The sequence below is a fragment of the Sinocyclocheilus anshuiensis genome, unplaced genomic scaffold, assembly GCF_001515605.1.
Source record: "Sinocyclocheilus anshuiensis isolate Anshui unplaced genomic scaffold, SAMN03320099.WGS_v1.1 scaffold363, whole genome shotgun sequence".
Classification (NCBI taxonomy): Eukaryota; Metazoa; Chordata; class Actinopteri; order Cypriniformes; family Cyprinidae; genus Sinocyclocheilus; species Sinocyclocheilus anshuiensis.
The window spans coordinates 66942-81120 of NW_015552568.1; the positions used below are offsets into that span (position 1 = coordinate 66942).

Genomic DNA, 14179 nt, shown 5'->3' on the forward strand with positions numbered 1-14179 from the left:
GTTGCTGTGTGAGACAAAGCATGCAATGTTTTCACTTTTTCAGGAAATCAACCTACAAATGAAATATTTGTCTATGCATATTAATCTGGGATATAATTGATTTTTAAGAAATGTAATTCTTGTGCAACTACTAAAACATATTTAAAAAATATACGAAGGGCTTGTTTGTTCAAACGTACTGATGCATGAGTGCTGGGAATGTGTTCATGATTTCACTAAATCGTTGACATTTTAAGTGCTTCTGTCACATTTACGTCTGCAATTAGTTTAGCTCGAACTGCTTATTGTACAGATTCCATTCAGACTTTGGTTTGCAGATGTTTTTTTGTTTTTTTTTAAAGAAATTCAACTTGTAAAATCTGCTAACTCAAATTTCATAGAATGTTCAATCACGTTAATCAACGATTATGTCATTGTAATATTTCTGTACTGAATTGTGATTGTTTTTTTCTTACATCTTATTTACCCATATAATGTTCATTTACATTGTTTTTAAGTGCATGGTCTAAAATAAGATTATAATTAGCCAAATCCAAGGTCTAAAACCGAAATATTCTTTTGCTAATGTAGCGAATCAGCTCAAAGGGGAAATATGAATAATTAATCATAACTAGTTATAATTAATTATAAATATTTAGATAGGTAAGATGACAGAAACGAGTGGTTCCATCACAAGCCTGCATAAAACAGTATACGATATAAAAGACAATATACAAGGACAGTAACAACATACACAATGACCTGAAGGATATGTGTGTTCATTCAAAGAAAGGTTTTCCTATGAATTAATTAGAGAAGAGTCCATTTTTACTGTGCATTGTGTCTCTCCTATGGAGAATGTGGTGTAAGGGAGAACTCTCAACACGCCATTAGGTCGTAAAGTGTATCTGGTCTAGCAAAAGGTGTCGGGGTTGCCATGGTGACCAGTGGTCGTTCGCAGACATCCTAGCACCCAGCATGTTTATTGGGTGAGGGGTCTGTGATTATTTGTTAATCTAATGAATAATTGATTTGTTAAATCAAATGAAAAATGGTGTCTGATTGGTCCAGACTCTACACTAATTTCAATACACTATTTTCCCCTTAAATCTAGTTTTAGCAAGTGTTGAATAGAATCACATTCAACTCCATGATTTCTTGTTTGTCAGTAACATAAGAAAGCATATAGAGGGCAGTGTCAGTACATACTCCTCCAATCAATGTAAAGCATTTCAATAGGTCATTTCACAGTGTGCTAAAAACATTCAGTTGCACCTAAATCTTTTTCTAATAAACAAAGCTGACACACAAGGAGTCGACTGTGGTAGGATGATTTATTGGTGCGGTGAACTAATATGCAGTGAGCCGTTTTGCATACTACGGCTTGAATATGATGGTGAAATGCTAATTTAATATAAAACTCATGTCAAAAGTACCATACAAATTATTAAATACAGTAAAAATGCAATTCAGGGGTACATAGGTGTGAGATTGGTAATCTTTTCCAAATTCCCAGCAGTGTACAAACCTGGCAGATTTGATGTCATCTGAAATACAGCCACAGGCCTGAAGTTACAACAGCACATCTTGCAACCAGGCAGTAAAAAACAAACCTCAGTAACATATTTACAGTCCTAAGAATCGAGTCCATATGTGTATGCACTCATATGTTGCAACATTTTATGCAAACAAGTAAAAAAACTGATTTAGGAGGAAAATGACAGTTAATTCAAGAGACATGGCAAATACATATAGAAAACCTACATGCTGAAATAACTTGATACATCTGGAAAGCAACATCAATGATATAAACAACATGATATGAAACTGACATGAAATTCAAACCTCGTCAAAACGAACGCAATCTAGCTCAAATGAGCAACAGAACTGTATCCCACGCCACATGCGTCAATAACATTTCTCGCAAACACTACATGAAACATGGATTGATGCCAAAAGTTTCAACAAATACCTGTTTGGAAGCGATAAGATAATACTAAAAAGTCTTTACATTCAACAAAACATCAAGGCTTGAAGACTTTGGTCTTTAGGAGCAATAACCCGAGGAATCCAAGCACTCAGCTGTTCTCATGCTCACATAAACACCACATGTTGTGCACATTGGTCTGTGAACATTTCTAGTTTGACTTTAGCGTGTTTTGGCCATGTGATTTCAGCTGAATGCAAAAGGAAGTTAAATTAGGCCTCGTAGTACTGTCTATCCACCTTCTTAGTGACGGTGCTGCTGGACATCACTCCTCTCTGCACCATCTCCACCTGCTGTGTGATGGTGCCGCCCGACTCTGTGATCTGCCTGCTCGACATCATCATCATCCCATCTAGAAAAAACACACATCAGACACCGATACAATGAGCGAAACATTACAACAAAGTTTAGAATTTCATTTCATTTCATTCCAATTTATTATATTTTTATAACATTATCATACACACAACATACTGTATGGTACTTCCAGAAATCTTAGATGATTGATATACCACCAATATAAATGTGTATTTAATTTAATAAATTATATTAAATTCTATGTGTGACCCTGGAGCACAAAACCAGTCATAAGTAGCACGGATATATTTGTAGCAATAGCCAAAATACATTTGTATGAGTCCAAATTATTGTTTTTTCTTTTATGCCAAAAATCATTAGGATATTAAGTAAAGATCATGTTCCATGAAGATATTTTGTAAATTTCCTACTGTAAATATATCAAAACTTAATTTTTGATTAGTAATATGCATTGCTAAGAACTTCATTTGGACAACTTTAAAGGCGATTTTCTCAATATTTAGATTTTTTTGCACCCTCAGATTCCAGATTTTCAAATAGCTGTATCTCGGCCAAATATTGTCCTATCCTAACAAACCATACATCAATGGAAAGCTCATTTATTCAGTGTATTCATGATGTATAAATCTCAATATCGAAAAATTTACACAAGACTGGTTTTGTGATCCAGGGTCACATATAATACTACTTTTTGTTATATTTTATAATAATATTAAGTAAACGATTCTTACCAATAACTAGTTGCTTATTAGCATACCTAATATTAACATATTGGCTGTATATTAATATTATAAAGCACATATTCTGCATGACCATATTCTACATCTCTAATCCTACCCAATACCTAACCTTAACAACTACTGTACTAACTATTAATAAGCAGCAAATTAGGAGTTTATTGAGGCAAAAGTCGTTGTTAATAGCAAGAACTGGACCTTAAAATAAAGTGTGACCAATATTATTCATATTAGGTCTATTTCACTAAATGATTAAACATAAATAATAATCAATATGTTTACATTTTTGCTTTCTGAAAACAATGTGGTGAACATTGTGGTATTGTGAAATTAAAACCCGTGTTAATTAAAATAAAAGACTTAATTCATTAATTTGAATTTGATATTTCATGATTTTTTATTTGATAAAAATATGTATTTTACATATCACAAAATAAGCATAATTACCTAAAAGGAATTAATTATGTTTTATAGGTTTATATTAAATATTATAAAATATCTAGTTATTTTTTGTTATATTTAATAAAAATAGTTGTAAATCTTAATTTCCCACTGTGGTCTAATTTACTCCAAAGAGTCAAACATAAATATTAATCAGTCGGTTCAAATGTTCATTTCAATGTTTTGTTTTTAATTTATTTTTATGTGTGGTGTTTATTTGTTAGTATTCAACTTCAATTATTGAAATTTGTTCAAAAAAAATAATTTGAGAAATTCTACATATCACAAAATAAATGAGCATAATTAGTCAAAATGGATTATGTAATTATGAATTGTTGATTAAAACATCATGTGAGGCCAACTCAACTGAAATTGTAACTCATAAATCGAAAAGGAACAAACTCTTCAATAGTGAATTTTGCACCTTGGAAGATGTAGTGTGTGTTATTACCTGGAGACACAAAGGGTTCTGAGAACATGGTGTGTGAAGTCATCTCTGTTGGTAGGTTGAACACCTCTCTCTTTGTGAGTGAATGACTGCTGTACTGTGACATGGAGCCTGAGGAGAACCAGAAAAGAAGCTTCAACAAACAAAATTTATTACCAGTGATCTTCCTCAAAGACGACACAAGACATAATGCAATGTATTTCGGAGTTAAACAAAATATTCAGCAGAAAGTTGTACAGGGCCAGACTTGATTTTATCCATTGCGATTGAATTGAACCATAGTATTTTATATTACTGAAACATTAAACATATACAGTACATAGTGAGATTCATATAAAAAGGCACACACACTATCATATCACTCTCTCCGTCACATTGTTGTAATGTCCAGCAATGTCCAGCACAACCCAAAGGCCAAAGGTTGCGGGTTCGAGTCTCATACCTGCAGGGATTGTAGGTGGGGGGAGTGAATGTACAGCGCTCTCTCCCACCTTCAGTACCATGACTGAGGTGCTCTTGAGCAAGGCACCGAACCCCCAACTGCTCCCCGGGCGCCGCAGCAAAAAATGGCTGCCCACTGCTCCGGGTGTGTGTTCACGGAGTGTGTGTGTTCACTGCTGTGTGTGTGCACTTTGGATGGGATAAATGCAGAGCACTAATTCCGAGTATGGGTCACCATACTTGGCCACATGTCACTTCACTTTCACTTTCACTTCATACCTCCATCTTGGGATTCGATGGTGATGATGCCTTCTCGCTCCGGTCCAAAGCCCTGCGTGGTCTGGGCTTGAACTTTGAATTTGTATGGCATGTTTTCTTTCAGGTCAGACACAGTCAAAGAAGTTGCAGCATTGCCATTCACCGGGAAGGAGCGAAGATCTCCTGCAAGGACACCAAACAGAGCTTTAACAAGGAAGCTAAAGAACAGGGGTTGTTTTTGATGATTGCAGCAGTGACTGCTGTGGATATTTATGTGGATTCAAAGTTCAAGTCAAATAGAAAATAAAGAGGGTGGTGTCTGACCTCCACCGTGCAGCTGTTCACAGGTAACCACGTAGCCCAGGATGTCCCCGTTGGGTTTGCGAGGTTTCTCCCAGCTCAACTGCAGCGTGTCTGGACTCAAAGCTGTGAAGATCAAAGGTCCTGGAGCGCTGGGAGTGCTGAGTGTGAATGGAGATCCTGAATGACAGCACACACATACATATTATTTTATGTGTATGTATCGTTTACTAAAACGTGTGTTAATATTTAATGATGATTTCAGGATAGTTGCCACTGCTAATGCTGGTATTAACTACTCTGGCCCCTATAGGTGCCATAAAAATATCAATTTAAGAATGAAGGCGCTCTCACCTGGCATTGGGCTCAGTGGACTCTTGGGGTCGACAGCAGACTCAATGGTGATGACTCCATCTCTCTCAGGACCCCAGCCTTCTCGACTCTGGGCCTTCACTTTGAAGATGTAGGAATGGTTGGGCAGGAGATCCTGAACCACCACAGAGTTCTGAGCGGGATTGTTCACTTCAATACGCTTTACTTCACCTATACGGGAAACGAAAGACAATCAAAAAATTATTAGACATCAAACAGACATCATCTGTTATTATGCACAGCATATATACAGTATATAAAAGTAAACTGTTAAATTATAGTATATAACAATTGTTTATACATACATACACACACACACACACACACACAAACACATACATATACATATATGAAAATAAATTGATAAATATTGATCTAATCACTGAACATACTAAAATAAAGTTAGAATGAAGGGTATGACAATAAAAGACACTTAAAAAAAATCTTAAAATTTAAAGCTTCTGTTTTCATTATTTGTTTATACTTAGTATTTTATGCACAGTCTATCTTAAAAAACTAAAATGTTGTATATATATATCAGTGGATCAAAAAGTTCATCAAAGTTGTCCTAAGACAAGAACACAATTTGGTTTTAGGTTAACTTTGATGAAAGGTATTGATCCACTTCAAATGTTGACTACTAATATATATAATAATTTAATATACTTTCATGTACTTTTTAAAGAAATAGGTATGACAACTTTAATTGAGAAGAGATGGATCACCTCCACTGAGTAGCTGGTAAAGGACGCAGTACCCCAGTACATTAGTCTCACAGTGGGGCTCCTGCCAGCTCACTTTCAGGGCCGTGGGCCCCAGGGCAGAGAACACCAGTCTGCTGGGAGTCTCAGGAACACCCGGGTTGAAGCGTGAGTCTGAGGGCACGAGCAGTGCAGACAGTAAAATGTCAAACCACAGAACAGACATTTAATTTTGCAGCCACAAATTGTTTTATTGGTTCAGCACTGGGGAAACAGCAGGGAATTGGCTGAGGTGTGTCAGTCTGTAAGTAAGTAAAAGCAAAGATGCTTCAAACTGAACTACATTTTTCAGTAGTATGACAGTAGCTCAGCTGCTTCTAACATAATTTAAAAAGTTCCCAGTAGCAAGCTAATTCTCACAACTGTTTAGCATAAACATTTTTTTGATGTCATATTTTGTTCTTACCAGGTGAACTAATAAAATAGTCAAATGTGCTCTCCTACAATGCAGGGTTTTTGAAAAATTAATTTTCATGAATATGTTCATTCAGACAAGTAAATGAACCAGTTCTAAAAAAGATTCACTGATTTATTTGATTCCCTGAACTGCATTTTGTCTTTTTTAAATACATATTTTAAAATAAATTTGGTGTTCTATAAGTTGCATTTATTGTAAATGCATCTTTTTAATATTATTAGGATTAATAAATAAGTTCAAAGCTGTCTGAAATGTTTGGTGCCTAAATAAATATTGTTTTATTTTATTTAATTTAAATATATAGTACACCTACTAAAAGATCTGCGCTTAACTACTTTACATTATGAAAGGAAGTCACGGTTTCAAAGTACCCTCTCCTGACGCACTGCTGGTTGTTTCCAGGTTCACTCACCCTGAAGAACACTATCCAGGTTCTGCAGTGCATCGTTGATATCTTCAGACTGAGTACGAGCTCTGGAGCTCAAGCTGTAGCTGGTAGTTGTACTCTGGCTGAAGCTAGAGACCCCTGAGAGACAGCCAAGCCACGGCAGGGTGTGGCGGGAAAGGGTTGGCAGGCAACCGTCGCATGACGAGAAAACAGCGGGAGAAAAAAGGTGTAGAGAGAAGACAAATGGCATAAGGGGAAGAAAAAGAAGAGTAGGATTGAAGCGAGAGTGAGCCAAGGATTCTTGCCAAAAGCTGCACCTTGCGAGGCATTATATCAGATTCCATTGGCTTTGTGCACGCAGATATATCAGGCTTAATTTACCTAAGTTGTCCAAAACTCCACCAGACAGGTTTCCCATGACAATAGAATCCCTCACACCATCACCGTCCGTGTAATGCCTGTTCTCAGAACGCTTCCTCAGGATCACTTCCTCTTTGAGAAGTCCGCCATCCCTAAGATCATATCTGTGTGTCGTTGAGCCTCCTGATTGTGACAAAAAACAAAGATTGGTTAATGAGCTATGAAGACAACTGATTCAACTATTTTGTTTTTGAAGCATATGTACTAGTGCTGTCAAATCGATTAGTCACCATTAATCGCATCCAAAATAATGTTTATGAATCATTCTTGGTACATTTTAGTGCTGTCAAATCAATTAATCGCAATTAATCACATCCAAAATAAAAATTTACATAATATATGTGTGTACTGTGTATATATATCTGTATCTATAAACACACACACACACACACACACACACACACACACACTGTCATCCCATTCCATTCAATAGTTTTCTTTAATTACCCAAAATTGCTTCATTTTCACTCATAGTAAAAGTAAAGACTTTCGGTTCAATCAGAGGTTAATTCAGTAGCAGTTCTGACCGATTCAGTGAAGTCATGCTGTGAGTGCTTCCTCTGATTCAAACTGATAAGTCAGTCTTTTTATGAGTCATTACAAGAATCTCTTATACAAGTCATTAATTCATGCTATGTTTTTGCTTGCAGCCAGCAAAGACAGCTCAATAGAAAGCATTGTTGTGGCTTTATTGTACAGCATTCAATTACTACAATATTTAGACATAACACCACTGTAAGAAAAACCATAGTCTTTTGGAAACTGCTACGAAGGTAATGCCATAATATACTTTGAAATACCTAGTACATACCATTGAAAACAATAACCATACACTACTATTGTAGGCTATATATCAAAATAGTATCATGTACCATGGTAAAGCACAGTACTGGTTTTTAGTGTTTATCCCAATCTACTCATAGAGCTCTCTAAAATGATCACCCCATCCCCGAACCACAAAACCAGCCATCCATCGCTCCCCTGTCCCATCTTCATTCCCCTTCATGTCATCAGTGCACACTTAATGCTTGTTGTCACGGTGACTGGGCTTGTCCAGTTCCTCTCGGTTTCACCTGTTCTGGATCATCAGACGCTGACACAGAAATGCTGGCACTTAACCACCCATACCTGATGATATGTGTTAGCGCTGGTGGCCCTGGGGCCCACGTGGTGTGCCTCTACTGTCACATCAAGTTAACGCGCTATAGATGTGACGCTCATTAGCATTAGCCACACGATTCATCGGCCACACATTCCACTGTTTGATTGGTTGTGTAGTCACAGATCAAATATGAAGTGTTATCTGATTGCTGCTTCTGGTAACCTAGGAGACAGTGTGCACGTTTTGAAGGGGGCATTGTGTTTGACACGTTGAACGTGTGTTTGTGTTAAAGGTTGATGTTTGAAGGTTGATTAGCTTTCCAATTAGCCTTCATGTTATGTTACCGTGTGACGAATCTTTGCGCGTGCATGTATCTGAATGTTTGCAGTTGTGTTTAAAGACATGCTGAAATGCCCTCTCCCCAGTTTCGCACATGCTCAATTCCAATTTCAACGTCAATCTGACTTAATTAGCATGACAATTAGGGACATTCATATTTATATAGAATTTATATTATATATAATTATAAATATATATTTTATATATTTCTTAAATATATACATGTATGTGTGTGTATTATATTTACACAGTACACACACATATATTATGTAAAATTTGATTTTGGATGCGATTAATCGATTTGACAGCACTAATATGTACCAAATCAAAGAATGATTCATAAATCTTCACATGAAAATTCTGTCATCATTTACTCACCCTCATGTCACTCCAAACCAACATGAATGTCTTACTTTCATAAAACACAAAAACAAATGTTCTGAATAATGTTCATGCTGCTCTTTCCAAAATAAAGGTAGACCAGAAAGAAAATACAAAATGAAGGGCAAAAAAGTGCCATAAAACTATCATAAAAGTGGTCCAGATGACACTATCATCCAAGTCTTCTGAAGCCATACAATTGCTTTGTGTGAACAACACTTTCGCTTTTTTTACTTTAGATCATCTGTGAATGACAACTTGCACAACCGTTCAAAAGTTCGGAATCTGTAAGATTTTTTAAATATTTTTTCAAATACATCTCTGATGCCCAGGCATAATTTATTTGGTAATACAATAAAAACAGTAATATTGGGAAACTGTATTACATTTAAAACAAATGTTTTCTTTTTTAATATATTTTATTTCAAGTTTAAGTTCAAGTTCTTTAACTTTTTTAATAGATTTTAAAATCTAATTGTATCAATTTTATCTAATTTTGATCAATTGAATGCATCCTTGCTGAATAAAAGTATTAATTTCTTTTGAAAAAAAAAAATACTTGGAATATAACACAATATTTAATGCACATAGACTACTTTCATTATAGTTTTATGGTGTATATTTAGAGCTTGACATTCATTGATCATTCTAGGTACATTATATAGTAAGGCATTTTGTGTTGTGTTCCACAAAAGAAACTAATACAGGTTTGGAATGAAATTAGGATGACTAAATAATGACAAAATTGTAATTTTGAAGTCAGCTACTTTTTTCTCTTATACCTTTGCCGGAAATGTATGTTGTGGTGCTGCTGTGATTGGTCACACCAGGACGGGGTGTGGAATGGCTGTACGTGGATGAGGAGGAGCTGACGTTGCGGGAAAGGGAACCGCTTCCTCCTGGGAACAGGAAATTCTGGTCCCACTTTCCATTTACAAACTGATCTGTAAGAACATAGAGAGAAGATGATATCATAAATTAGCACAGCACCATTAGCGCATTAGAATTCACAGTTGAAGTTAGCGCTCCAGAATAGGGCTTTGAACTGCGCCCCGGAGGTGGGAATCACCTCAACAGACCCAAACTGCAGAAAGCCTCTCAGTTCAGACGAAGAAACACTATTTTTATGGTACCAATGGAATTAGCAGTCTACATGAAGATGCCAATTAGCACTCTGATACTCTTGATGCCAGTTAGCACTCAAGCGACTTTGCTAGCACAGCTTTGGGTTGACGTTGGGTGTAGATGGCATGCTGTCGGCCAGGGACAGGTCTTCACCTTGTGGCAGGGTCTGTGCTTGACTATCAATGGCATCAGTGGCCGGGCTCAGGCGGCGGGGGATGATGTCAGCAGACAGTTTCCAGGACACCTTACGAAGATCCAGGTCCGAACCGACTAGCTGGACATGCTTCCAGCGTGAGTCTTCGGTAATCATGTGGAGAAGCAAGCAAGGCACATGTGTGTGCTCAACTTAATTCACCCAAAATAGAGAATTCTGTTATTAATTACCCTTTTTTCAAACCCCTATGACTTTCTTGAATACAAAAGGAGATGGTAGGCAAAACTTTGAAAAAGCTAAGTGAATGGGGCTACAATGCTCCAAAATTTAAAAAAATAAATAAATAAATTGCATTTTTGTGAAATGTTAATTTCAAGGTTATTTATATCCAACATGGACCATAATCATGGTAGTTTTTTTTAATGTTTTATGTTATTTTTGAAGCGTCCATCCCCAATCACTGGAAAAGATCCGAATCTCCTTCTGTAAATGTTGACAGAATTTTTATATTTGGGTGAACGGTTCCTTTAATATCTACAGTTAGGCAAAGAAGGAAAGAAGAAAAGGTGGGAAGCTGATGTCTTCTGAGCCCATCCATGATGCTAGCAACATTTCGCAAGGCCGAGGAAACAGTCTGATCATTCTTGCCAAATGAGAGCCGTAGGAACCCATACGTTACATTCCTGAACGCTGCACAAACAACAAGTTCAACTTCCACAAAGAGCCCAGTCACCCAGCTTTACAAAGCCATAAGGAAAGAAAACCACATTATTCCATGGCAAAGGCAAGTAGTTGTGGGGTCTTCAGGGGACTAGAAAGAGCCTTTCGATTTCAACAGGAGCTGCATACGAATGATGTAAGGACATCATCCTGTTACGCCGCAGATGAAGGCAGACCATGGGCATGTCTGATTGCTATTGACCAGTAGTTTCTACAGGTCAACGTAGCACGAAAAAGCTTTCGAATGCTTCAAACAATTCCATCTGATGAAAAGACTGCCATTGTCAGGATGCTAGTGTGCTGGTGTCCCCTTTACCAAGAGTTGCATGGCCAACCAGTTTACCCATGCTGGTTGAAATTTATCCTGGTCATTTCAGCAAGGATATGCAGAAAACACACTACTGTTCAAGTTTGGGTCCAGCCAGATTTTTATGTATTTGAATAAAGCCTCTTATGCTTAACAAGACCTACATTTATTTGATCAGAAATACAGTGAAACAGTAAAATGATTTAAAATAACTTTTTATTTCAATATACTTTCAAATTTAATTTATTTCTGTGATGTAAAGCTCAATTTTCAGCAGCCATTACTAGCCATTACTCCAGTCTTTAGTGTCACATGATCCTTCAGAAATCATTCAAGATACTGATTTGGTACTCAAGAAACATTTCTTTTAATATCAGTGTTGATTGAAAACAGTTGTGCTGCTTAATATTATTGTGGAAACTGTGATACACTTTTTTCAGGATATTTGGATCAAAAGAAAGTTTCGAAGAATGGCATTTGAAATTGAAACCTTTTGTAATATTATAGAACCCTTTACGTGACGTGACGTGACATGTGGCCAAGTATGGTTACCCATACTAGGAATTAGTGCTCTGCATTTAACCCATCCAAAGTGCACACACACAGCAGTGAACACACACACACCGTGAACACACACCCGGAGCAGTGGGCAGCCTTTTATGCTGCGGCGCCCGGGGAGCAGTCGGTGGTTCGGTGCCTTGCTCAAGGGCACCTCAGTCATGGTATTGAAGGTGGGAGAGAGCCCTGTACATTCACTCCCCCCACCTACAATCCCTGCCGGACCTGAGACTCGAACTCGCAACCTTTGGGTTACGAGTCTGACTCTCTAACCATTAGGCCACGACTTCCCCAAAAAACATGACTTCCACGACTTTACTGTCGCTTTTGACCAATTTAATGGATCTTTGCTTAATTAAAATATTAATTTCTTTCTTACTGAGCCCAAACATTTGAACAATGGTGAACATTGACTTCAATGTGTTGCAACAGTGCACCACATCACAAAAGATACCCACCTTCAGTCAGATCTGTGACGCTAGGCCTCTGGCTACCCGTTGGGGATCGCAGTACTTCATTACTGTACATCAGATAGCTATCATATTCATCGCCAGCTTCTGCGTCCACAATGGGAATGTCAGGAATGATGGGAACTGTAGGAGTGATATAAACCAGAACAAATAAAACAATCAATTCACAGTCAGCACAATGGTTTATTAAACAATTGCTCGGTCTGAACTGGAGTTCAATTCCATCCCAGATGCTTACTTGACATGGGTCTGGTAGGTTGTGAAGCCAGGTTGATTGTGGCATCTCTGTACGGGCCCCAGCCCACCTTATTGCGAGCACGCACTTTGTAACAGTAGGTCTGAGAAGGCTGCAGGTTCTCGATGAGCAGCATGCGCTTTTTGGGGTTGTCAATCATCACCTTCTTAGAAGGTCCTATAGGCTCTAAACAGAGAAAGAAATATGTGCAATCAGAGGAGCACTAAATACTACAATACTGACATACAGATGGTCTAAAAAGTTTTTTTAAGACTCCTACTCTTGTCCTCGTCGATGGGTGTGTAGATAACCTCATATGAAGTAATGACACCATTGGTCTCTGCTGGCTCCGCCCAGCTGACCTGAGTGACAGTGGGGCTGATGACATTGAAAGCCAGGCGACCAGGTTCACCAGGTACTAGAGGGGTAAAACAATGAAGATGGCCATGTTTGTAAGACAGAAACATCATGGGTATACTAGAAAAAGCCAAGTAAGAAAATTATGACATGCATGCTTCCTAAAAATCTGAAAAAAGACCATTAAAATTTTAAATGAGAACAAACACAAAGTCCAGAGACTGACTTACCATCCTCTAGAGTCTGGCATTGGATGACATCGCTGTAATTGCCCTCTCCGAGTGCATTGTAGCCACATACACGCATCTCATAGTCGCAGTATGGGTAGAGATTAGCCAGCTCGGCTTGAGGAGTCTTCACATCCAGCACCTGAGCATCAGCCTCAGGGTCTCCATAAATCCAGTACTTCACCTAGAAAAACAGCAAATCACAGCTCAAGTCAAATATTTAACAGCATTCTCAACTGCCTTTTTAGCTAAACTACTGTTTATTGGAATATTAATTTCATTAAATATTGCAACTCTACAACTTTACAAGCAGAAATGGTCTGGGACTAAAAAACAGCACAAGATCTATCCTAATATGACACAACCCTCAGTGTATAATCTCCTACTAGCCTACAAACACTTGTGTTCAAAAGTTGTTTTTTTTTTTTTTTTTTTTTTAATTAATAATTATAGCTAATTCAGCAAGGACATTAATTTGATCAAAAGTGAGAGTAAAGACGTATAATGTTACAAAAGATTTCTATTTCAAATAAATGCTGTTCTTTTGACCTTTCTATTCATCAAAGGATCCTGGAAAAACTGTATCACAGTTTCCACAAAAATATTAGGCAGCACAACTGTTTTCGAGATTGATAATAATAAGATGAATTCTTTAGCAGCAGATCAGCATATTAGAATGATTTCTTAAGGATCATGTAAAACTGAAGGCTGCTGAAAATCCTGCTTTGCCATCATAGGAAAACATTACATTTTAAAATATATTAAACCAGAAAACTGTTTTTACTGTATTTTTGATCAAATAAATGAGCCTTGATGAACCTAAGCGACTTCAAAAATGTTTAAAAATCATTCATTTTATCATTTAATTCACACACATATACTGTATACATATACACACACACACACACACACACACACGCACACACGCACACACGC

The 14179-nt window shown here is 37.3% G+C and overlaps 1 protein-coding gene across 1 annotated transcript in view; it reads right to left on the minus strand.

Moving 5' to 3' along the window:
* Nucleotides 1-1294: 1294 nt before the first annotated feature.
* The window catches only part of LOC107664990 (integrin beta-4), a 38793-nt gene continuing 25908 nt past the window's right edge, over nt 1295-14179 (minus strand). The window contains exons 30-42 of the mRNA XM_016455695.1: nt 13247-13427; nt 12940-13077; nt 12663-12845; nt 12413-12547; nt 9873-10034; nt 7230-7391; nt 6873-6986; nt 6007-6156; nt 5264-5452; nt 4934-5089; nt 4631-4792; nt 3914-4021; nt 1295-2318 (exon numbers count right to left, since the gene is read on the minus strand). Coding sequence (XP_016311181.1) covers nt 2179-2318; nt 3914-4021; nt 4631-4792; nt 4934-5089; nt 5264-5452; nt 6007-6156; nt 6873-6986; nt 7230-7391; nt 9873-10034; nt 12413-12547; nt 12663-12845; nt 12940-13077; nt 13247-13427 — 1980 coding nt within the window. The 3' untranslated portion in view covers nt 1295-2178. The remainder of the gene's footprint in view (nt 2319-3913; nt 4022-4630; nt 4793-4933; nt 5090-5263; nt 5453-6006; nt 6157-6872; nt 6987-7229; nt 7392-9872; nt 10035-12412; nt 12548-12662; nt 12846-12939; nt 13078-13246; nt 13428-14179) is intronic.